The 26,228-nt window shown below is 44.0% G+C and overlaps 1 protein-coding gene across 2 annotated transcripts in view; it reads left to right on the top strand.

Annotated features, from left to right (window-relative positions):
- The window catches only part of LOC123723987 (fidgetin), a 36,977-nt gene extending 13,347 nt beyond the window's left edge, over positions 1-23,630 (top strand). For both annotated transcript variants that reach the window (XM_045698903.1, XM_045698904.1), the window contains one exon: positions 17,271-23,630. In XM_045698903.1, the coding sequence (XP_045554859.1) occupies positions 17,271-19,459 (2,189 nt within the window). In that variant the 3' untranslated portion in view covers positions 19,460-23,630. The remainder of the gene's footprint in view (positions 1-17,270) is intronic.
- Positions 23,631-26,228: the final 2,598 nt, after the last annotated feature.

Genomic DNA, 26,228 nt, shown 5'->3' with positions numbered 1-26,228 from the left:
TCCACATAAAGAGACGAGCTCAGCCATCCACATGAAGAGACGAGCTCAGCCATCCACATAAAGAGACGGGCTCAGCCATCCACATGAAGAGACGAGCTCAGCCATCCACATGAAGAGACGAGCTCAGCCATCCACATGAAGAGACGAGCTCAGCCATCCACATGAAGAGACGAGCTCAGCCATCCACGTAAAGAGACGAGCTCAGCCATCCACGTAAAGAGACGAGCTCAGCCATCCACGTAAAGAGACGAGCTCAGCCATCCACATAAAGAGACGAGCTCAGCCATCCACATAAAGAGACGAGCTCAGCCATCCACGTAAAGAGACAAGCTCAGCCATCCATGTAAAGAGACGAGCTCAGCCATCCACGTAAAGAGACAAGCTCAGCCATCCACGTAAAGAGACGAGCTCAGCCATCCACATGAAGAGACGAGCTCAGCCATCCACATGAAGAGACGAGCTCAGCCATCCACGTAAAGAGACGAGCTCAGCCATCCACATAAAAAGACGAGCTCAGCCATCCACGTAAAGAGACGAGCTCAGCCATCCACATAAAGAGATGTGCGAGCAATTATTTAACTGGGAACATTTTCGCGCTGGGAGATATTATACAGCATGACGTCACAATCAGAACACAATCAAAACGATTGAGAACTATTTCACACTGGGAAGAGTATTACATGATACAGGTACCTGTGTGAGTAAGGCTAGCTGGGCTAGCATGTTGCTCCATCCTCCAGGTCACACAGGTACCCGAAGTGGATTACAACATGCTAGCCCAGCAAGCCTTGCTCACACAGGTACATGTGTCGTGTTGCCCTATGTACATGGTCATTGAACACTTGGTCCCTTTAATAATGTTTACATAATGTTTTACCCATTTCATATCTATGTACTGTGTTCTAGTCAAGGCTCATTCTATATAACTACTGCTGTACACACCTTTGGTATTCATATACTGTCCATACGGTCTATACACAACATTATATACACTGTATATATTTATATATAACTCAGGGCGGCAGGTAGCCTAGTGGTTAGAGCGTTGGGCCAGTAACCGAAAGGTTGCTATATTGAATCCCTGAGCTGACAAGGTAAAGATCTGTCGTTCTGCCCCTGAACAAGGCAGTTAACCCACTGTTCCTATGCCGTCATTGTAAATGAGAATTTGTTCTGACTTGCTTAGTTAAATAAAGGTTAAATAAAAAATACTCTCAACTCTGACTGCTTGCTTGTTCTATTTCTTCATTTTTATTTTGGGGATTTGTGTGTATTGTTACGTATATTGCACTGTTGGAGCTAGATACACAAGCATTTCACTGCACCTGTGATAACATCTGCAAAATATGTCTAGGGACCAATAACATTTGATTTGATTTGTAATTGGGTGTGAGCTAGGCTAGCATGGCTATCATATTGTAATTGGGCTAATGTGTAGAGCTAGGCTACCTGGGCTAGCATGTTGTCATTGGGTTAATGTGTAGAACTAGGCTACCTGCGCTAGCATGTTGTCATTGGGTTAATGTGTAGAGCTAGGCTACCTGGGCTAGCATGTTGTCATTGGGTTAATGTGTAGAGCTAGGCTACCTGGGCTAGCATGTGGTCATTGGGTTAATGTGTAGAGCTAGGCTACCTGGGCTAGCATGTTGTCATTGGGTTAATGTGTAGAGCTAGGCTACCTGGGCTAGCATGTGGTCATTGGGTTAATGTGTAGAACTAGGCTACCTGCGCTAACATGTTGTCATTGGGTTAATGTGTAGAGCTAGGCTACCTGGGCTAGCATGTTGTCATTGGGTTAATGTGTAGAGCTAGGCTACCTGGGCTAGCATGTTGTCATTGGGTTAATGTGTAGAACTAGGCTACCTGCGCTAGCATGTTGTCATTGGGTTAATGTGTAGAGCTAGGCTACCTGGGCTAGCATGTTGTCATTGGGTTAATGTGTAGAACTAGGCTACCTGCGCTAGCATGTTGTCATTGGGTTAATGTGTAGAGCTAGGCTACCTGGGCTAGCATGTTGTCATTGGGTTAATGTGTAGAGCTAGGCTACCTGGGCTAGCATGTTGTCATTGGGTTAATGTGTAGAGCTAGGCTACCTGGGCTAGCATGTTGTCATTGGGTTAATGTGTAGAGCTAGGCTACCTGGGCTAGCATGTTGTCATTGGGTTAATGTGTACGTGGTCTTGGAGGGTCAGTCAAGTGTGAGTGTCAGTGTGGTGTGTCGCATTTCCTTTCCTTTCCTTTATTTTCCTTTCCTCTCTATCTCTCTTTCTCTCTCTCTCTCTCTCTCTCTCTCTCTCTCGCTCACCCTCTCACTCTCTCTTTCTGTTAGCCTCCTCTCTCTCTCTCTCTCTCTCTCTCTCTCTCTCTCACTGACTGTCTGAAAGTGTGATCACAGTAAGGTAGGAGATGACTGACTTATTGCAGTACTGTGTTGTCCAGAGGAAGGAGGTAGCCGTTGCCCATAGCAACTGATTTAGGGTCAGATATTTTCACCGAAGCTAATGATGTCATCTCCTCAGCACCGTTGAGGTTCATTGCACTCTTTCACTTTGACCATTACCAAGCCATTTCAGGCGTTCTCATTCAAATCAATGTCCTTGTTTTTTGAAGTGAGATACTGGTCAAACGTTTGACGGCGCTCACAAGAAAAGTGTGGTCCTAATATCCGCTTTACACTGGTTTATCTGTAGTACAGCTTAGACCACTCTAACACCTTTCTGGTACATTAACGGTGAATGTGATTAAAGTCAGAGATCGATAGAGACTGACACCCTGCTGGGGGGTGTCACCAGAGGTGTGTGTGTTTATGTGTGCTCGTGCACGTGTGTGTGTGTGTGTGTGTGTGTGTGTGTGTGTGTGTGTGTGTGTGTGTGTGTGTGTGTGTGTGTCACGGTGCACCCACCCCAGTAATATGAGAGCAGACACTGCCTGTTAACAGGCGTACAGCTGCTGTCAGGCACTCTCTCTAACTCTGTTAGGGCCCTTATTGATTGCTCATTATTACTGTTCCCTGAAAGATGAGCTTCCCTTATGATTACATTAAATCTGCTCTCTCTTATTCCTCTGAGACACCGTCTGGCTTATTGCTACCCCCCATCACGCTCCAACCGCCGAGATGCCATATTAAGGAGGGGGTAGGCGTTTTGTAATCGCCGTGGTTTTGACTGTTTAGTTTGATGCTTCCAAATACCTGTCTGGAAATTGTTTGAGGAATTGACTAACCTGGTCTCTCTGTGAAATGGAAATTAGCGATGATTGATATTCTTTTTGTCAATTGTAATTATACTTACAATAACGATTTTTTGATTTCCTCCCCACTAATTTGATGTAATACTAAAAAGTTATTGCAAAACAAAAGGGAAAATAAAGGATAAGAGATGAAATAATGACAATAAGACACTAAGATATTTTTATTTTAAATGAAGCAAGTATCTGGGTCTTTCCTCTTCTTGTGGTGTGATATCATGAGTGAGTTGTCTGAAATATATATTGCTCAGTCAGTCACGGGCTGGTTCTTGTAAAGTTTGGACTTTTCCAAATCTACCCCTAAGACTCAGAGCTGCATCAGAGGCCATCTTATCACTCAGTCCCGATGAATTATTCAAAGGAATCGACGGCGTCAGTTCAGTCTGAGAACCTGTGACGGTGTTACGCTGACTGCCTAGCTGGCTTGATATTCACTCAGAGAACTGTAATGGATGTCCTCATAGAGTCAAACTAACAGCTCATTCTAACTTCCAAAGGCAGAAATGTCTCGGGAGCAAAGAGACTGAAATATGTGTGGTGTAGTTTGGTTGGAGTTATTTATATTTTGAGAGTGTGTGTGTGAGGGGGGGGGTGTGTGTGTGTTTTATTTTAATTTTATTTCACCTTTATTTAACCAGGTAGGCTAGTTGAGAACAAGTTCTCATTTGCAACTGCAACCTGGCCAAGATAAAGCATAGCAATTCGACAGTCATAGCAATTCGACAGTCAATAATACAGTAGAAAAAAGAAAACAAAAAGTCTATATACAGTGAGTGCAAATGAGGTAAGTTAAGGCAATAAATAGGCCATGGTGGCGAAGTAATTGCAATATAGCAATTAAACACTGGGATGGTAGATGTGCAGAAGATGAATGTGCAAGTAGAGATGTGCATCCTGAAAATAAGTGACAGTTCAGGGAGAATCCTCTGCAGAGACGCCACATGGCAATGCCTGTGTGTGTGTGTGTGTGTGTGTGTGTGTGTGTGTGTGTGTGTGTGTGTGTGTGTGTGTGTGTGTGTGTGTGTGTGTGTGTGTGTGTGTGTGTGTGTGTGTGTTGCGGCTCCTCAGAGGTAGACTGGGGAACGCTAGTGAGAATCTCTTGCCCCCTCGACACGTCTGGCTCAGTCTCAATGCCACAGATCGATGGCCATATTGATCCACTGTTTGAGTGTTTAGACAACCTGTGTGAATTCCACCAGAATGAAATCCACATTGAATTCAAAGTAGAGGTATTTTAGACTCCAAATGAGTCTGGAGTTAACCAATGGTTTTCGTCATGTTTTACCAAATTGTAAAATATTATTAGCAATATAGTAAAGTAAACACATTTTTCTTGTTCCATATAATTTCAGGCATGAATGAAATAATTGCAAACTGTCAATAATGTCCTTTTATTTGGTGTGCCGGTATGCCTTCATGTAGATTTTTGTTGGATGAAAAACCCGCCTGAGCTGGCAGTGCCTGATGTGAAGTGTGAAAGACTTAACACCTTTGACTTCCAAACTGATCCCATGCGTTTACAGTTCAATATGGAGGTTGGGGTTATTTCAGAATGGTGCTGTTCAGTAGTAGAGACGGGCTGTGTTCTGCTGACAGCAGTTTTTAATCTGAGCCAACTCCTGTTTGGAGCGGGCCTCTCTGACCCCCATCTCACCAACACACGGTCGCCCGCCTTTTCCTCTTTTGGAGGATTGTCAGGGTGGCTATCGTCAGATAATTAGCAGCAGCAGAGCTCTTAACTGGTGACTCCTGTCTCTGTTGGAGGGGTTTGCACTGTTGGCTATGGCAGTGTAGAAATTATTCTGACACAAACCACTATCAAGAAGCGCATGCATTCGATGCACACAAGCACGCACGCACGCACACTCACTCATTCACAAACAGTGTCACTTTGACAGCCATGCCTGGCTCGTCTGTCAAAAGCTTAACGTTACCATGCCTGCCGCAGCACACACAAACAGAAAGCCAGTGACAACAAAGTGATGCATCAGTGGCTGGTGTTCAATAACCATTCAAGAGGAAACTCTGGTTCCACTGTTGTCAGAAAGTTAAAAGTTATGTGACAAAACTCTTTCAAATGAAGATAATAGTAAGTAATTGTAGGTATTTCTTGTACGTGAAATGTACCAAATTGGCTTTAATTGACATTTGATTTCCATGAACAATATTTTTCAAGTCGACACCACACTTGCACTCAAGGAATCACACAGGAATATGAACAAATTAGAAACAGCATATCTCGAGTCCACATTCGTTGTAGGGGACTTTAACAAAATAAATCTAAGGAAAGTTCTCCCAAAATTCCACCAACACATCTCTTGCCTCTTACAGGAAAAATAAGTTGGTCCCCCTTCAGACCACACCTTCATTCTGATCCTGCAAGTCTACAAACAAAAATGAAAGCAGGAAAAGCCATGGTAAGATTTGTTAAACGCTGGTCTGACCAATCAGAATTTATGCTACAAGACTGAGAAATTTTCTGGGTTGCCTCTGACAATAACATCAACGAGTACACAGACTCAGTCACAGGGTTCATCAGGAAATGCATAGAGGATGTTATCCCAACAATGACTATTGACACATATCCCAAACAGAAACTGTAGTTCAATAGAAACATCCGTGCAAAACTGAGAGAGCGAACCAGCGCATTCAACTTGGATTTCTGGGAATATGGATGAATACAAAAAGACCAGCTACGACCTCCAGAAATAAATCAAAAGAGGAAAAAAGACAGTACAGGGATTGCATTTAGACGGCTCTGATGCTAGACGCATGTGGCAAGGACTACAAACCATTACGGACTACAAGGGGAAAACTATCAGCACGGCGAACACAGATGCCTTTCCACTAGACAAGCTAAACAACTTCTACTGTATGCTCGTTTCGAGGAAATCAACACTGATCCCTCTACGAGGCCCCTGCTGCTGTACTGAACTCTCAATCTCTGTGACTGATGTGAGTAGGACCTTCAAGCATGTGAATACTCGCAGAGCAGCCGGCCCAGACGGCATCCCCGGCCGCGTCCTCAGAGCATGTGCAGACCAGCTGGCTGGAGTGTTAAACCTCTCCCTGTCCCAGTCTGTGGTGCCCACATGCTTCAAGATGTCCGTCATTGTCCCTTTACCCAAGCAAACTAAGGCAACCCACCTAAGTTACTATCGCCCTTGTAAGAATATTCAACGATAAATACAAAGCGCAGAGAACTAGAGATCAATGGAACTAGTTGTTTTTCAGTTCAACATCTGTTTAGAATTAGGCTTCCAGTTCAGGACTCATAGCTGCGTGTGGCAAGTTCTCATTGGTCCAAACTATCTATACATTGAAGCCTGAAACAGGAAACTTTGTATTTGGCCATTGGCCCAATTTTACTGCAGTGAATTCTAATTAGTCAACCACAGGCTAGGCGTCGGTATAAACTACATCCTGTCTCAGTGGAGAAACAACGAGAACAGGAAAGAATGAACAGCGAACATCCACTTTCAAGCATAACAACTATGATTTGTTCTCTTTGAATAAATCTATTTTTCTCCCCCTGATTTGCTTTGGGGTCTGTGTTGTTGAAGAATAACATAAACTGCTAACATCCTGTAGCACTCACTTCTGTCGTCATGAAGTGCTTCAAGAGGCAGGTCAAGGACCACATCAGCTCCACCTTACCTGACACCCTGGACCCACTCCAATATGCATACCTCCCCAACAGATCCAGAGATGACGCAATCGCCATTGCGCTACACACTACCCTATCCCACCTGGACAAGAGGAACACCTATGTGACAATGCTGTTCATTGCCTACAGCTCAGCGTTCAACACCATAGTCCCCTTCAAGCTTGACACTAAGCTCAAGGCCCTGGGTATGAGGACCATCTGCAATTGGATCCTGGACTTCCTGACAGGCAGACCCCAGGTGGTGAGGGTAGTCAACAACACCTCTGCCACGCTGACCCTCAACACGGGGCCCCCCATGGGTGCATGCTCAGCCCCCTCCTCTGCTCCCTGTGGTGCCAGGGAAACAGCCTCTCCCTCAGCGTCAGCCAAACCAAGGAGCTGATCGTGGACTACAGGAAACAGGGGGAGGAACCCTCCCCTATTGTCATTGACAGGGCTGCAGTGGAGAGGGTCAAAAGCTCCAAGTTCCTCAGCGTCCACATCACAGAGAACCTGACATGGTCCAATTACACTACCACCGTAGGTGCCTGAAGAAATTCGGGATGGGATCTGGGATCCTAATGAAGTTCTACAGCTGCACATTCGACAGCCTGGTACTCCTGGTACGACAACTGCTTCGCCCTAAACCAGAAGGCCATATAGAGGGCCTAATACATCACTTGGGGCAACCTTCCTGCCTTTCAGGACATCTACATCAGGTGGTGCCTGAGGAAGGCCCAAAAGATCATCAAGGTCTCCATTCACCCGAGCTTCAGACTTTTCACTCTGTTACCATCCGGAAAGTGGTATTGGAATATCGTCTCCGAGACAGCTTCTACCACCAGGCCATCAGAATGCTGAAAAACTCAACCTAGCTGTCTCCCTGCACAGACCTGCACATTAGAGACTATTTGCACCGGAGAGACTGTATATGGACCATAGAAATTATTTGCACTGACTACCCACATATCCAACCCTTACACACAAACACATACACACAAACACACACACACACACACACACACACACACACACACACACACACACACACACACACACACACACACACACACACACACACACACACACACACACACACACACACACACACACACACACACACACACACAGTCAACGCTGCTGTTCTATTATATACTATTGATCTCACTACCCACTTAATATTAGTAAATACAGTGTAAATCCAGTCCATTATTCATGTACAAATACCTCTATTACATCTACAATTTTGGACTCTTCTCATTGTTATTATTGATCACTGGTTAATGTACTGCCTTGTTATTATTGATCACTGGTTAATGTACTGCGTTGTTATTATTGATCACTGGTTAATGTACTGCGTTGTTATTATTGATCACTGGTTAATGTACTGCATTGTTATTATTGATCACTGGTTAATGTACTGCATTGTTATTATTGATCACTGGTTAATGTACTGCGTTGTTATTATTGATCACTGGTTAATGTACTGCGTTGTTATTATTGATCACTGGTTAATGTACTGCGTTGTTATTATTGATCACTGGTTAATGTACTGCATTGTTATTATTGATCACTGGTTAATGTACTGCGTTGTTATTATTGATCACTGGTTAATGTACTGCGTTGTTATTATTGATCACTGGTTAATGGACTGCGTTGTTATTATTGATCACTGGTTAATGTACTGCATTGTTATTATTGATCACAGGTTAATGTACTGCATTGTTATTATTGATCACTGGTTAATGTACTGTATTGTTATTATTGATCACTGGTTAATGTACTGCATTGTTAAGGGAGCTAGGACATAAGCATTTCGCTGAATCTTTTATACCTGCTGTAAATTGTGTTTGGGACAAATACATTTGATTTGACAATGAGATGTATGCATATGTTGATATTGAGTCTAATTTAGTACCTACGGACCGTGAATCCAATGGCCTGCTCTGTGATTTTGTTGCGTTTGTACGCGTCGTCGTGTTGATTATTCTCTGACTAGTACATTAGAATAATGAGCGGGGAAAGAGCCTTTCTCTTCTAGTGTCTCTTTGTGCTGCCGTGGTAACAACCCTGTGAATAGTTATTTTGGATTACCTATCAAAGTCTTCTCTCCCCAAGCACCCAATAGATGGTACTTCCAGAAATGAGTCACTTGAAAATGATCATCGTCCAACACCGTATAAGGTAATGGATAACCATCACACTCCATTTCCCTGCCTCCTCACCCACACAAACGCAGCGCTCTTGAAATATGATGCATCTACTGTGCTTAGCGGGCACTTAATGTCTGAAAGTACCCTGTTTGCGTTGATTTACCGACCGCAGCGGTAAAAAAAGAGTGCGCCTCGCGACGTTTAGTGTCTCGCCGCTTGTTCACTCAATAATTATCTCATTTTATTTACGCAGACAGACAGCTTTAGATGAGGTGAGAGCCTTCCCCTCCATTATCTGTAGGTGGGCCTCTCTCGCTGCCTTTCTACTACACCCCCTCAAAGTCCACAGTCCCTTTATGACGTCCTCCACGTCGAGGACTTTTCCAAGTTTCGATTTCACGAGGAACACACAGTGCACATAGACATGTAGGCACGCACGTGCCCACACACACACACACACACACACACACACACACACACACACACACACACACACACACACACACACACACACACACACACACACACACACACACTCCACCTGTGTTAAAAAATAAACGTTGAACTGAATGACACAATGACTCTCCTCTGCCGGTCGTCCAATCAATGTGGTTTCTAAAAGGATTAGGGCCTTCAGTCTGAAATCTATTTTAATTACTTAACAAGCAGGTAAACAAAGTCGCAGTGGCACCGCCGGTATAGATCCAGGCTGGGGTGTGTCAATACCACCTAGCCCTGTGTTAACCCCTGCAGGACCCCTAAATAAAGGAGATCTTGGGCCCCTCCCAAATGGTACCTTATTACCTATAAAGTGCACTAGGTTTGAACAGGGCCCATATAGCACTGGTGAAAAGTAGTGCACTGTATAGGGAATAGGGTGCCATTTGGAACAAAGTCCTGGCCTACGCCACCAGGAGGATCCCATCACCTCTAGCAGGTTTAGAATATATGTAGATGAGGTCCCTCAGCAGTGGCTTACTGTTTTAAATGAGCCCTGTTTTTTCTACCGTCCTGAGAATGTCAGCACATTCTGGGGACGTATTAGGACATGTCCATGCTTGTTAAGATGAATCTGCAGGATTGCAGTTTGTGTGTGTTCGTGTGTGTGGTATGTGTTGGAGACGAGGGAGGAGTAAGGGGGGGGTCATTATGTTGGCTAACAGCGGTGAAAGGCATTGTCGGTGTTAACACTGGGTTAAAATGATCTGGTGTCTTGTCTCAGTGGGCTACAGGCCCAGTGTGTGTTTATGTATGTGTGTGTTGTGTCTTTGAGAGCGCCATCGTGGGTATAACCGGGTGATTAGGCACGGTGCGCCAGTCACAGGAAATGGACTGTCTGAATGACAGGCCCCGACTGCATTAAAGATGAATGGCGAGGCGCTAGGGCGTTAGCGTCCCCGTGTCGCCGCCGCGGCCCCGGCTTAGAGCTCACTCTGAATATCTCTCAATTTCCTCCCTGACTGACACGTGAAGCCATGCACAATTTCCTTGATCCGGAGCATTTGTTTAACTGCGCTCTCCGTTTAACCCAGAGCTCTGATAGTAGGTCTAGTAAAAGGCAATTTATCCAGTGTCACTTCATTATACAGCTCAGGGGAAAGTGTCACTATATTTGCCTAGATAGATTTGTTAGTGCTCAATGGAGTAATCAAAAGTGTCTGTATTGTCATGGGACATGGACTCTTCGCAACATTAGCTCACTTTTAAGGTCTGAAAACATCTGGCAAACTTTTACTGGAGAGTGAACTATCACTTTAACTATCCCTGAAAGCCGCCGGGTTATAGTTTCTAGAGCAAATCCATAACGTGAGGGAGAATTAGTAGGGATGAGGGATCACCAAATTACTAGGAATATTTAAAGGATATCTGTCGGATTTTCTAAAATGACCCGTCACTCAGAATTTCCTGAATTCCAGTTGGTGTTATACGTTTTTTAATATAAAATCTCATTTTCGATGATGACAGCTTATCTTTTGTGTCTGTGTTGGAAGTGGAAAGTCACTGCTCGCTGTCTGCGCTTTTAACTCGCTCTGTTTTTGTTGTTGTTTTCCCTCAGTCTAGTTGTTGTCATGGTAGGCCACCGAACAGCGGTTGGGCTTCAAAATGCGTGCTTCAAAGACGGCAACGCTTGGTTTTTGTTTATCTTTACAGTTTCAGAAGAAATGGGGGGGGGGGGTTGGTCTTTGCTTGGTCTGTGGGGGTTCGTAACTAATTTGTCAGGCTTTGGGTTCAAGCTATTTTATTTTAATTTTGTTTTATATATATATATATATATATATTTCTGTTTTGGAAGGGATCTATGGAGTGACAGATAATATTTTTGGGATGAAATGATCTAATCCTCAGACATTGGAATTTAAACATTCACGTGAGGTGTTTCCGCTCCATCTTCTCAGACACAAAGTACCTCTTTAAATCCCGCATTTACATACCAACAGAAGAGAAACAAATACTTCAAATATAACTTCACTTGTTCTGTTGTCTTTGAGGTTGAACCCCAGACTCCCAAGTCCTTGCTTTCTCTTCTGTTTCAAGCTCTATAAACAGGCAGCTTGATTTTAAGTGGAGTTTTTTGCCTGACAATCTATTGTATACAGGTACCCACATTTCTGAACAGAACTATGAGTATTAGTGGGCCACCAGACAATAGTTACCTTCATTAGAAGTACACAAGCGTTTAGGAATCTGGATGACAACATTGATGCAATGTTATAGCTGGGTCGTACGCTAAGAGTCAAACTGTAACTTCTTAGCTTAGGGACCTGACATCAGTATTTGTAAGTGCAGCGGTTCAATCAATTAACCAAAACACTGAAGCAATTTTGATTGCAGTGTCTGACACTCATTCACGACTAATTACTTAATTAATTGCATTTTAGAGGGCTTAATCACATTATTTTACACGGCAGGTAGCGTGCCAATACGGCATCGCCACTGGCTTAGTAACAGTGTCAATGTGGCAGCCTCATTAACAAGGTGACACACACACACGCACGCACGCACGTACACACACACACACACAATATCTCGCTGAATTCGAGGTTAAATGATGCCCTCTGCTCTATTTCAGTAATTGCTGTGACCATTTCCTCATGAAATTTAATTGGTCTCTTATTCTCATTTGATGAAGTTAGATCACTTGTCAATCAGTTGCTGCCACAAATTCAGTCTTTCACCACATTTAATTTCAAAACCCGCTGCTGAACATGTTCTGAATATATTGCGGCGTAACTTGTTTGGCGTGCATAATGCAAGACGACTCGTCGGAAGAGAAGGGTCTTTGGATGTGTGTTTGTTCACGTCTGTCTCTGTAAACGCATGGATCTGAATTATGACAGGGCTGAAATAGGTAGTCCGCTCACACACTCTCTGTGCAGAATCAGACAGCAGACGGACTTCAAAGAGCTCATTAGTGCTTTCTGAATACCTGTTTACTCCACACTCACAGACACACACGCACACGTACACACCCCTTTCTAATATACAGTCGCGTTGATGCCAATGTCCAGAAGCAGAAATGAGTCTGATTTGATCTTCTATATGACGGACAGAAAAGACACAGACATGCCTTGATGCTCTCTGGACGTATCCAAATGTGGTTGGATGTTGTTGCAGATGAGTGCATTAATGCTCAGCCAGACTCACACACTCTCCCTCTCTCTTAGAGAGTGCACACACACGCTCACACACACACACACACACACACACACACACACACACACACACACACACACACACACACACACACACACACACACACACACACACACACACACACACACACACACACACACACACACACACACACACACACACACACACACACACACACACACACACAGTTCCTGATCAAAGTCTAGTTGCTCTTGACAGTTTTGCTACACGGTCATTCATGGTGATCCATATTCTTGCATTGGATGTTAATATTGAGAATGTTTTCAATTAGAGTGGCATAATAGTTTTTCTAAGATTATAGATTTGTGTATTCCATGTTTTAACCATCACATAGACTACAATGTATGATTCAAGTGCCAGTCTCAGGGCCTGTTCCATGTGTTTGTGGAAGTGCATGAGGTTCAAAGCCTTGAGTTCAAACTCATATGCCCTCATCTGAATAACGGGAGAGTAATCAGTGTTACCTGATTTAAATAGTGCAAGTTATCATTTGGCCCTCATTTGCATAGTGGAGGTAAACACTCTGGATGCGTCTCAAATGGCACCCTATTCCCTAATAATCTGCACCTCTGGACCAGGGCCTATAGGGCTATGGTCAAAAGTAGTGTACTATGTAGGGAATAGGATCCCATTGAGACGCATGCTGTGGCTTTACATTAACCCCCTGATTGGAGAGATGAAGGCACTGATGGAGCCTGACACGTCTCTTAGAAGTGTTGGCTTTATTGATGATGGAATTATAAAGATTCCATGTTTTCTAAATGGATTTAAATAAGATAGGGGTGATTGAGGTTTTCTATGTTAATATTACGGTGATAAAAGGGAGGTTAGGGGGTTGTTTTAAGTGGGCTGGAATTTGGAAGATTTGGAAGATGTGTTTTCTTTTTTTTACTGCGTAGAAGGTCGTGTGGGTGTGTATTTATTTCTGTGTGTGTGTGTGTGTGTGTGTGTGTGTGTGTGTGTGTGTGTGTGTGTGTGTGTGTGTGTGTGTGTGTGTGTGTGTGTGTGTGTGTGTGTGTGTGTGTGTGTGTGTGTGTGTGTATGTGTGTGCTTGTATCTGTTGGCACTGCATACCCTCTCTCCCACCCTCTATTTCCCCTATAGCTTCTCTCTCTCCCTTTGTCCCTCTCCCCCTCTGTCATCCCCCCTCTCTTTCCCTCCTTCCCTCCTGTGTGTTTCTCTCCATTGACATGCTGGCAGCTGAACCGTGGTCCCCAGAGCAAGGCCCAGTACACAGTACTAGGAGTCAGACTGTGAATTCTCCAACACAGGCAGGGAGGAGGGAGGGAGGCATCTCTAGTTAATAATAACACTGTGAGGAGAGAGGCTAGCTAGCACTCCAAGGAGAGAGACCATGCTGCTGTGAAGAGAGAGAGAGAGAGAGAGAGAGAGAGAGAGAGAGAGAGAGAGAGAGAGAGAGAGAGAGAGAGAGAGAGAGAGAGAGAGAGAGAGAGAGAGATGTTGTTTGGGTAGACCAGGGTATTGTGAGAGCGATACAAGAAGATATACTGTTGTGTTGAAATATTGAAGAGATACTATCTTTTAAAGAGAGTATAGAATGGTCTTTTTCCCTCCCAAACTGTTACTACCATAACCTCGGAACTACGTAATACTCTGCTATCGATCTACAAGTGAAATGATCATTCTTCCAATAAATTACATTTACCCCAAAAATTGAAATGCCATCAAAGTATTTTAGAACTTTGGACAAATATTGCAGCTATCGTATAATGGGGAAGTTGGGAGGTTTTAGAACCTCACAATTAGTATAAAGTATGTGAGAAATACTGCAATAACCACCCACATAGCTATCGGGTGTAATGTCTTGCTGGGTACAAGATATAACGTTCTCCATTAGCTAACCATGACAAATATTATTACGATCCAGAAAATCACAGAGTTTAGAACAATATTTTCTGCTGATGCTTTTAAAAATTTTTTTAAATGCATTATGTTTTTAGAATTCTCAAATGAGCTGCATTGGCAAATGAATACCTTTTTGTTTTTAACTCCCATCCTTACCTAAACTTCAACTTTTTTACATGTTGGCAATTAGTTCACTTCTGGGTCGAACCTCTAAGCCCAAAATAAACGTTGAGTAAACATTGTAGTTGTATATCCAAACCCATTTTACTGTGCAGAAGTATACTTGTTTTACAAAACAAGAAAAATAATACAGATGCTATATGATTAGTTATCAATAACAACAATTATTCCCATCATGCAGCAGTTATTTTTAAGAAACCACTGTCAATGAACCGTCATGTAACACACCGCACTGTTCCATTATATTAGCTGATTGCTGTTTGTTGATCAATTTGATCCAGGTTGAAGTATTTTCAAGCCCTTTCTCTCCGTCGAGTTTCATAGAGTCTTTACGTAAAGGAGCGTGACATGCGTGCCAGCCCTGGCAAGACTCCCCTCGGCTAAAACCTTGTAAATGAACACAATTAGCAAATCGTCATCCTGCTAATTAGCTGCTGGTGTCTGGCGAGACGTCTGGGAGAGAGAATCAGAGAGGAGCCTGGGGGATTCCCCCGCTCCATTACCAAACAAACACCATGCTACGCTGACACGCCGAACCTACTGGAGATGTGTGTCAGTGAATGTGTGTGTGTGTGTGTGTGTGTGTGTGTGTGTTCACGCCAGTTACACTTAAAAAACCCAAAAGGAACGTCCGTGGTACGGTGATTGTAAGGCATACAGTGCTTAAAGGGCCTCCGACAGTGGATTCATAAGACATGCTACTGAGACTGAAGAAAGGATGGTTATAAACGATCCTCATAATCCGCTGTGTGTTAAATCAAATCAAACAGAGTCCGATCTGAGAGGAGGCTCCTACGACGATGTGGGTCTGGCCTTTGATAGCACCATGCTTTGATAGTGAGATGACTGTGTGTCTGTGTGTGTGTTAGTGTTTGCAGATAGTCTTCGGGGATTATATAAAATAGTGGCTCTTGAGCCTCAGAGGCAACAAATGAGCTAGGTGACTGAAGTGTGTGTGAGATGGAGCGAACGAGCCAGGGGGGGGAGAGAAAAAGGGATGAGGACAAAGATGGGAGGGGGTAATGAGAGATGGTGGACAGGGAAAAGGTGCGAGAGAGAAAGGGAAAGAGAAAGGTAGGAGAAAATGGAGATGGAAAGGCAGAGAGACAGAGAGAGAGAGAGAGGTGACGGGGTGGAGGTGCAGTCCGGCACTGTGCGGTGTATGGCAGAGACCTCATACACAGGGTGTTGTAATTCATAGCCAGCTGTGGATCTGGTGTGTGTGTGTGTGTGTATTGATGAAAGCAGCAGAACACTGACGGCGGGGGGAGATTGCTTTGCTGCACTAGGCGAGGCGCACTCTGAAACCATCTCCGGCCGCCTGAGATGAGAGAGGGATTATGGAGTGACCTGCCATGTCTGTGTCATATTGTACTGTGCAGGGTGCATTATTTTGTCCTAACCTGGTAGCGACCAGCCCGGTCCCAAGGCAGAGAGGTGGTGTCCTTCATGTGATCTGTCAGTACTCGTGTCATATTTACCATCCGTGTTCCTAGAAACAAAAGAATGTGAGACGCCGAAAGAATCAGACGACTTAAATGTCAAAAATGTTCGTTAGTTAGTCATTTTCATGAATGTAATATTTTACGTTTATTTAAAGATGCACTTTGCAGAAATCGCTCTGCCATTTCCTGGCTGCAGAAATCTGAATATTTCGCCTAATTTCAGTTTATGTGACAAAACAAGCAAGTATATTATAGAGAATCATTGTACCATCTAAACCGCTGTGTAATATATTTTCCATAACCAAAATATTGTATTTTTAGCTGTTTGAAGCTGGTGAACAAAACCGAAAGTAAAAGTCGCAAAAACTAAGCTTAAGAACAGAAAGTATGAAAATAGCGCACATAGAACAGATCTACCACTTTTTAGACTTGCTTTCAATGAGAATGGCAGATTTATAAAATACATTTCTATGTAAATTTGGTCAGGTTGCCCAAAATGTTACATATTGCCGCTTTAAGCCATTGACTAAATGAAACTGATGGACGTCAAAAATAAAATATACAATTATTATTCACAGTAATTATTATTCAATATACAGTAGCACGTAATGTAACATTTCATTAAACTAGAACACATTTTGCTCAGTAGTACATTAGTCATCATAGATGTTAATTATTGATCATGATGTGTGAATCATGTCATAAATGACCCAGTGTATAACCTCATAAATGACCCACCCACTGTATAACCTCCGAGCTCAGATTCATATACATATTCATGAGTTGTATTCTCGATTTTATATTGAAGAAAGGGCAGCAGTGAATCTCCATGATTAAGCAAAATACAGTGCGTACTATCATAAGCATGACAGTGTTTGATCACTCCCAATAAACTGTCATCACATCACAGCCATTAAAATCAATCTGTTGACAGCATAACGAAGACCAATTGACAGAGAGCCTAAGTCAAGAGATGCTGAATTTTGAGTGGCTGTACCTTGTCTTATAAATAAGACCAACCTAACTGTCCTGTCTGTCTCTATGCTCTTGCCGTTGCAGGCCTAAAGATGCAGTGGACCCCAGAGCACGCGCAGTGGGCGGAGCAGCACTTTGACATCACCTCCACCACACGCTCGCCGGCCCACAAGGCCGAGGCTTACCGGGGTCACCTGCAGCGCGGCGGAAGCACATACCAGTACGCCTGGGCCAACGACGACATCTCTGCGCTCACCGCCTCCAACCTGCTCAAGAAGTACGCTGAGAAGTATTCTGGCATCCTGGAGATGCCCAGTGAGAGGGCCCTGCTGAACTCCTATGCCGAGGCCGGGATGAACGGCAGGAAGGGGGAGGGCGAGGCCTGGCAGGAGGGGGTCTACTGCGTCCCCGAGGGGATGTCCATGAGGAAAGGAGGGGTGGCGGCGGAGGTGGCTGGTATGTGCAGCTCTCCGTCCCCGGGCCTGGCCTCCAGCGGCCTGACAGAGCCTGGTTACTCCAGCAGCAGCTGTGGTAGTCACACCGCCACGGCCCTCCACTCCTCTGCAGGATCCTCTCAGGAATACGGCCACAGCTACAGTGGCTCCTACCTGGGCTACAGCTCCCAGGTCACCACCTCCCCGCTGCACAGCTCCGGTCTCTTGCAGCCCCCTCCTCCGCCCCCACACCCCTCCCTGGTCCCAACCTACAATGGGGGATCCTCCAACCTCTCGGGCTACAATTACCCCCATGCCGGGTACCCCTCCCAGAGCGCTGTGGGGCCCGGCTACAGCCCCGGGGGAGCCCCCCCTCCATCCTCCTACCTACCGTCAGGGATCGCCGCTCCCACCCCCCTGCCCCCCTCCTCCACGCTCCCCGGGTACCCCTACCAGTCGCACAACCTCGGCCCCATCGCGCCCACGCCTCTGAATGGCAGCTCGTCCAACTCTCTGAAGAGAAAAGCCTTCTACATGACAGGGCAAGGAGAGATGGACTCCACTTATGGAAATTTTGTCTATGGCCAGGCGCGCAGCTCCGCAGAGAGCCCCATGTACAGGGTACCGGACAGCAGCATCTCAAATGCGGGCGGAGGGAACAGTTTTGACAGGAACGCTGACAAGTCATCTTTGCCGTTTAATCCCCACAAGCAGCCCATGGCCTCTGAGCAGTCTGCAGGCGGAGCACTCACCCCTCCATCCTATGCCTCCACCCTGGGTGGCTCGCGCTCGGCCGACTCCCTGGGCAGCTTCACCTCTCCCTCCCTAAGCGACCAAGGGGACGAGCACCGCGTGCACCTCTCCCACCTCTCCCTGACAGGGGCGACCTCATCCTCCCGGCCCGCTGAGGAGCAGCTGAAGAGCAGCGACCCCCACCTCCTGGACATGGTGACCTCTGAGATCCTACAGCAGGGACCCCCGGTGGACTGGAGTGACATTGCAGGCCTGGAGCTGGCCAAGGCCACTCTGAAGGAGGAGGTTCTCTGGCCCATGCTACGTCCGGACATGTTCAGCGGCCTAGGTTCAGCCCCGAGGTGCATTCTACTGTTTGGCCCCAGAGGGACGGGCCGAACGTTGCTGGGCCGCTGCATGGCCAGCCAGCTGGGGGCGCCCTTCCTGCAGCTCAGAGGCTCCACCTTGGCCACCAAGTGGCTGGCAGAGGGTGACAAGATCCTGCGGGCCTCCTTCCTGGTGGCGCGCTGCCGCCAGCCCTCAGTGCTGTTCATCAGCGACGTGGACATGCTGCTGTCGGCCCAGCTCAACAACGAGAGCCCAGTTCACCGGCTCAAGGCCGAGCTCCTGGCCCAGCTTGATGCGCTGCTCCTTGGACCGGCCGATGACTCCAACAACCACGTCCTGGTGGTCTGCTCCACCAGCAAGCCTCAGGACATGGACGAGGGGCTGCGACGGTACTTTGGCCGGCGGGTCCTGGTGCCGCTGCCGGACAGTTCGTCCCGCCATCGCATGCTGAGCCAGCTGCTGTCCCAGTCCCAGCGCAAGTACTGTCTCAGTGAGGAGGAGCTGGTGCTGCTGGTCCAGCGCACCGAGGGCTTCTCTGGCCTGGACGTGGCAAGGCTGTGCCAGGAGGCCCTGGTGGGCATGCTGCACACCTCCTCCCAAGGCCTGGACCTCTCGGTGAGCATCATGCCCACAGGCCAGATGCGACCCCTCACCTACCAGGACTTTGACAGTGTTTTTTGCAAATTTCAGCCCAGTATATCGCAGAAAGAGATCGACACGTACACCAAGTGGAACAAAATGTTTGGGTGCGGTCAGTGAACCTCGGGGGGGGAAAGTCCTCAAGAAAGAGGCGTTGGGAATTCTTTGACCTGGCTGTGGTGCTAACCAGAGAGGAAGGCACACAAGAGGGGCGACGTAACCCCCCCACACGTGAGGCCTGACACCAGAGGTGGAGAAACATCAAGAGACTTGGTTGGAGTGATACCTGATGGTTTTGCAGGTAACGAGCAGAGATTTCATTAGGATGCTTGACACTGCTAAAGCCAGGCATTGTTTACACATTTTGAAGGGGTCAACTTGAGACAGAGGAGGACCCTGTGTGTATATATACCTTTGTTGTTGTCCCCTAAAATGTAGTTGGCTAACCAAGTGCCTGTAGTGGTGCTTTCTTAATTCTAATTTCTTTTTTTATGTATAATGATTTTGTTTGCCTCACAATCTACATTAATGGCATGTGCTGATATTAAGAGCTTTAAACTTCAACAGCGAGATTAAAATTAGAGTGGCGGTTGCCAATGGAGATGGTCGATCTTTTTCTCCTGCCATTTCACCAAGTATCAACAGTATTCCTCAGGGGGTGACAGTAATCTGGACCCCCGATCCATACACTTCATCTCTTTTGATCCTCTGTCTGCAAAAAAACTCAGGAAAGTGTTTGTGAATTGTACAGTACCTCAACGACATCACCACACATAAGCACTACGATCCTCTGAGAGTATTAAGACCAAGATTTTAGTAATTTATATAATATCTAGAGAAACAGTGTTAGGTTAACTCAAACCTTCTAGGTGAGACGGTCGAGGAGATGAAAATGAATGTAACCAGATTTAGTTCTGGAACGACGGGACAAATAAGTCAATATGGAGGTGCTTAAGTGAAGAATTTGGTGATGAGTTCAGTTTCCATTTTAAGGTTTTTCGAAAATGCGATGCCCTAGTGTGTTTTTCTGATCCTGCCTTGTGTATTGATTGAATCAAGAGCGTTGTTCACCTGGAGTTTTAATGGGGCACTGATGACCATGTACAGTGGGTTATATTGTTGTCAACAACCCACAACTCTTTAGATGGAACGGTGGACTTCGGTTGCTATTGCGTTACCACAGGAAGCCATAGAACTACTGTACTTGACGATGAAGCAGAAACCAAATGAAAGAAAGCGAACGGTGCCGTGACACAGTTGTGTGATTCCGTATTTCCCAGAATAAATGCAACATCAGGATCACACATCCTTTCTGTTCCACCTCAGTTGGTTTTAACTCACCTAGGAGGCAGCAGAGCAGTCGGGGACAGCCTCAGATCCAAAATGGCTAGTTGCTAATGACTGCTCTATGTCAGCCAGTTGAGTCAGTTTGAATGAGAAAAGGCTGCCATCTTTATTCATCACCGATGTCAGAGGTTCAGCACCAGGGGCTCAATTCCAAACCGGTTTTCAGTTCCTTACTAGAGGTCCTCATTGGCTTATCCATGTACAGATCTGACATGATTGGATTGTTCACAGCAGTATGGCTGTAGAGCCACCTAGACCTCTGGAATGCTCTGGGGATTTTCGGTCATATTGCAAACACCTATCCAGTTGTGTCATATCTGCAAGGAGACTCAACAAGGGCTTGCGGGTAGGAGCTAGAAATTGTTTAAGATATTTGGCCAATCGCATCCTCATTGTATAGTATGTGCACACATTACCCCAGGAACATGGTCAGGGTGAATATACTACTAATTTGACACTCGTCCTGGCTCTTAAAGGCCCAGTACAGTCAAAAAGATTTTTCTGTTTTATATTTCCACACTATGAGGTTGGAATAATACTGGGAAATTGTGAAAATTATGATAATGTAATTTTAGTGTAAGAGCTGTTTGAAAAGACTGCCTGAAATTTCTGCCTGTTTTGGTGGGATGGAGTTTTGGCCATTCATGGTGATATCACCATGCGGTAAATTAGTTATTAGACCAATAAGAAAGAGAGTTCCAAACCTCTCTGCCAATAACAGCACATGTTCTGTTTTCCCCTCCACACTCAGACCACTCCCAGATGTCCTAGCAAAATTCTTGCTTGAGAAATTGCCCTTTGCTGAGAGCTATATTTGTTTGGTTTTTTACCATTTTAATTGAAAGCAATCACAGTAAGGTACTTCAATGTTACCCAGAAATGATTTGATATTGAGATAAAAAAAAAAACAGCTGCATTGGACCTTTAAGAAACGTTCAGTCAACCTACTGTGGTCAGTTCCAAAAGACCCACAGAACAGTGATTCATAGCTCATTGTGTTGCATTTCAATGTATTTTGTTGCTCTTCTTTTGTTCTCTGTACGTGACTGTTGCTAAGCACTACACTGGTGATGTTGAAGTACCGCAGGTGTATTATTATTGTACAACAGCTGCACTATAGCATTCCTTTGTGTGTATTTTTGTCTCGTCTTTAATAATCACGGGTTTGCAATCCCCGAGCACTGAGATTGCCAGTACCATTTTGCTGTCGTTTTGGTTTGTTTTTGTTTGTTTTGTCAACTTGTGACTAGTGTAACGTTTATCTCTTCCTTTGATTGGTATTATTTCCAATTCTAGTTTGCATACCTTTTCCATTTTAGCACTCAATGGAATTTAGATGTAACTTGCTGTGACTGCACACTCGCTAGTCGACCATGATGGCTCGGATATTTAAGATCGAACACTTCTCCAATTTCTCTCTCTTGGGTAGATAAAAGGGTAGATCCACGGAAGTAACATGACCATAATATAACCACTTACATGGCCTTTGAAACTTTGACTCAAATTATACTTCACTCATATAAAATATTGGTAGGTGGGTGAAATGTACAATGTTTTATTGATAAACTACACACAAACAAACCTTAAAACACAAAGCATCCATGTTGAGCTCTCCGCTTTACCTCTGGAGTTACTTAAGAATTAGCTGAATGCACTTTCACAAAACTTTAATTTATCGGAATGTTCAAATGTTTCACAAACTTGATACAGTGTCACCAGACTAATACACACAGCCAGAGTGTGCTGTATGTGAAAAAGCTCATCGCTAGAAGGCTTGTTCTGGAAATAGAAAATGGAGTCTCCCTACCTTCTCCTTGACCCGCAGCCCAGGCGTGTGAATCTCACTTCTCCATTCACTCTCACTGAGGAGAGGAAAGGACACGCTGAGGTGTGTGTGTTTGTATGTGTGTGTGTGTGTGTGTGTGTGTGTGTGTGTGTGTGTGTGTGTGTGTGTGTGTGTGTGTGCGTGTGTGTGTGTGACAGCGCGGCAACAGCACATGGAAACTGCAGTGCAGTCTGTCAACAGACTGACCACAACGCGGTCTATCCCATAATTCAGTCTGCCCTCTCTAAACTGATGTACATGAGAGCACAAAAACCCCATTCCTTCACATATACAGTACTTTCGACACAACCAAATCAATTGAATTGTACTTTTCAACCAATCTTATTTTCTTTGTTTTGTTGCTATGTATTTGGCTTCATTTTTTTCTTTGTACCAGAACTGGCAAACAATGTTATTGGTGGTTTCCGTGTTTGTTTATTTTTCCCTTTCTATTCAATCATTTTATTATAGTGTTCTTTAAAACATTTCTACCTCATGGCTACATATTATACATGTAGTATTTCATTTATGTCTTTTGAATGTCTTACATTTGTTGAAAAATCGAACAAAAGAAAAACAAAAAGGAAATGGGTGGGAGCAGGAAATCACAGGTCCTTGAGCTTGAGTCTACCTCAGAGGCACTGAGCAGAGGAAATGGTGGTATAGTCTAACGTGTGTGTCTGACAAAACTGGATGCACACTCACTCAAGGCACCGAGCGACATATAGACACACAACACCCGCAAGGAAACATTTTTGGTGGACGGGAGGAAACTGTTGGACTTTGCAGATCAACCAATGTGTTGCTTTAATCTTTGGTGAACTGTAGTTGTGTGATTGTGTATATTACGTGGGCACACATGAATATGATTTGGTTTGTGTGGGATTTTATATATAATTAGTATATATAAAACACACTTGCACAAAACTTTAACTGAGTGTAACGTGCTTCTGTTGTACATATTTATATACATAAATACATACAAAATGCACCACATACATGTTTATATGTGTGAATATGTTGCCATACTTGCAGTCCACTTAAATGTATTTTCATGTAATCTGTCTGAGGTACAAAAGACAACAACTGATTCATTAAAGATGTTTTTTCTTGAACTAATATTTTCTGGTTGTATTTTTTAAATCTAAGGTCTTCAATTGGGTTTTTGTGTTCCTTGAAAATAAAGCTTGTTTTCATGACATCCTCTAACTGTGTTGAATGCCAACATAACAGTACAGAGTTTACACTCTTAGAAAAAAAAGGTGCTACGTAGAACCATACAGGGTTCTCCGGTTTGTCCCCATAGGGGAACCTTTTTTGGTGCTAGGTGGAACCCTTTACCTAAAACCCTCTATGTAGGATTCTTAAAAAGAACCCCCTGTATATGGTTCTACCTAGAACCCTCTGAAGGATCCTACCAAGAACCATTTTATAATCTAAAGGTTCTTCCTAGAACCCTTTATGAATGGTTCCACCAGCCTTTAAATGAATTATAACAATACATTATACACTGATTGTACAAAACATTAGGAACACCTTCTTACTAATGAGTTGCACCCCCTCCCCTCCTTTGCCCTCAGAAGCGCCTTCATTTGTCAGGGCATGGGCTCTACAAGGTGTCGAAAGTGTTCCACAGGGATGCTGGCCCATGTTGACTCCAATGCTTCCCACAGTTGTGTCAAGTTAGCTGGATGCCCTTTGGGTGGTGTACCATTCTTGATACACACAGGAAACTGTTGAGCGTGATAAACCCAGCAGCGTTGCAGTTCTTGACACACTCAAACTGGTGTGCCTGGCACCTACTACCATATCCCGTTCAAATGCACTTAAATCTTTTGTTTTGCCCATTTACCTTCTGAATGGCACACATATACAATCCATGTCTCAATTTTCTCAAGGCTTAAAAATCCTTATTTAACCTGTCTCCTCCCCTTGAAGTGGTTTTAACTGTTGACATCAATAAGGGATCATAGCTTTCACTTGGTCAGTCTATGTCATGGAAATAGCAGTTGTTCCTAATGTTTTGTACACTCAATGTATATATCACGAGGCCTTTCATTAGGAGCCTAGTTATACCCTAACACAGTGATGTTAGGAAACCCTGGTTTACAGGCCACTTCAGGCCTGCAATTCACATTATGCTAGCTTGCAAAGTGATGTGTAATTCCTAATGGAATCCAGCCAGAGTTAGGATATCCAACAAGTGAAATGTTTTATCACCCGCAATATTCATTCATAATTAGGGAAGATTGAATACTGAGACTACCTCAATGATCTAAACTGTAACAACCATCTCTTTAACGTGGGCAATAAGTCCAACTACTAACAGATTGGTTTAGTCAAAAAATATGTTATTTATCTTTGTGTAGCATAAAATTAATCAGCCAATCAATGTACATGCAAAAACACATTTGAAAAAATTCTAAAAATCACCCTGAAATAGAGCATGCTGGGAAATATGATATATGGTTCTATGTAGAATCCTTCTTGCCTTCAAAAGATCCCTTATTGCCTTTCCGAAGAATCTTTTTTGCCTTCCAAACATTCCTTATTGCCTTTCCGAAGAATCCTTCTTGCCTTCCAAAGAATCATCAAAGAACCCTTTCTTCCAAAAACGGTTCTTAGGATGTTATAATTCTATGTGGAACTCTTTGCCTTACAAAGAAACGTTGTCTTCCAAAAGGGGTTCTTCAGATCAAAACAGCTCTTGGTCGAACCCTATCCCTCTGCAAAGAACCCTTTTTTCTAAAAGTGTAGTTTCGATTTAAATCAAGGCTGGGGGGGGGGGGTAATTGAATTGTTTAAATATACTTTAATGTTAAATGTTGTTTTTACACAATGTACATTCCTGTAGTGCAAATTATTTGATATCAAACACAGATAATATGGAATATCTTCACAGCAAGATGCACTGTGTATGCAGTATACAGTACATAATGCTAATTTTTTAACAAACCTTGTGCCACCTCAACCTACAACGTGTGCAATTAAAATATTTCTGTTATGTTGCAGTGCACCAAAAGTGTAGTCATACATTTCTCTCATTAAAATGTAACAATTAATTTATTTTTGTGGGGAAAGTGTCAAGTAAAAACACTAAAACCTTACCTCACACAAAGAATTCACATAAAATGACTACTATGAATGTAAATTAGGTGCTTTTTTCTCTACCATTTTTGAAAGCATCATTATATGGTTGATGGTAAGCGTAGGAAGCTAGCTACAGTGTAATTAGCTGTGCAAAGCAGACTGAGATTTCAGGTTGCTGAGCAATGGAGTTTCAGCTTGCTCTTTGTCTACTGTACTTTGCTACATGTTATCTCTTTACGAGGTCTGTGAGATTTGAGGTTCAGCCGCTGCTCTTTTTTCTTACCTTTTAAAAAAAAAAAAAAACATGAAATATTAAGTTGATTTGAAAAGCTACAACCAGTCCCAACCTTACTGCGTGTATGTACATTCTATTACAGTTTGGCCCTGAGAGTCTACATAGCAACAATATGTTGCAGGTCCAAGGTCTTCTCATTACAGTACAAACCTTGGATGGGTTTATAGACACAGTACATAATGTTAGTTCATTCAGGTTTCATTGAAACAGTTATATATGTATGTACTGTTGTGGTATTCTTATGAGCAGCGGTAGATCATTAGTGGAGCTCTGTTAAATCAATGTGTTGTCATTTTGTTGATATCAAAGAGGCACTTACTCCTGTGCTCTTC

The sequence above is a fragment of the Salmo salar genome, chromosome ssa17 (assembly GCF_905237065.1).
Source record: "Salmo salar chromosome ssa17, Ssal_v3.1, whole genome shotgun sequence".
NCBI classification, from domain to species: Eukaryota; Metazoa; Chordata; class Actinopteri; order Salmoniformes; family Salmonidae; genus Salmo; species Salmo salar.
This window is presented reverse-complemented; position numbering and strand designations above follow the sequence as displayed.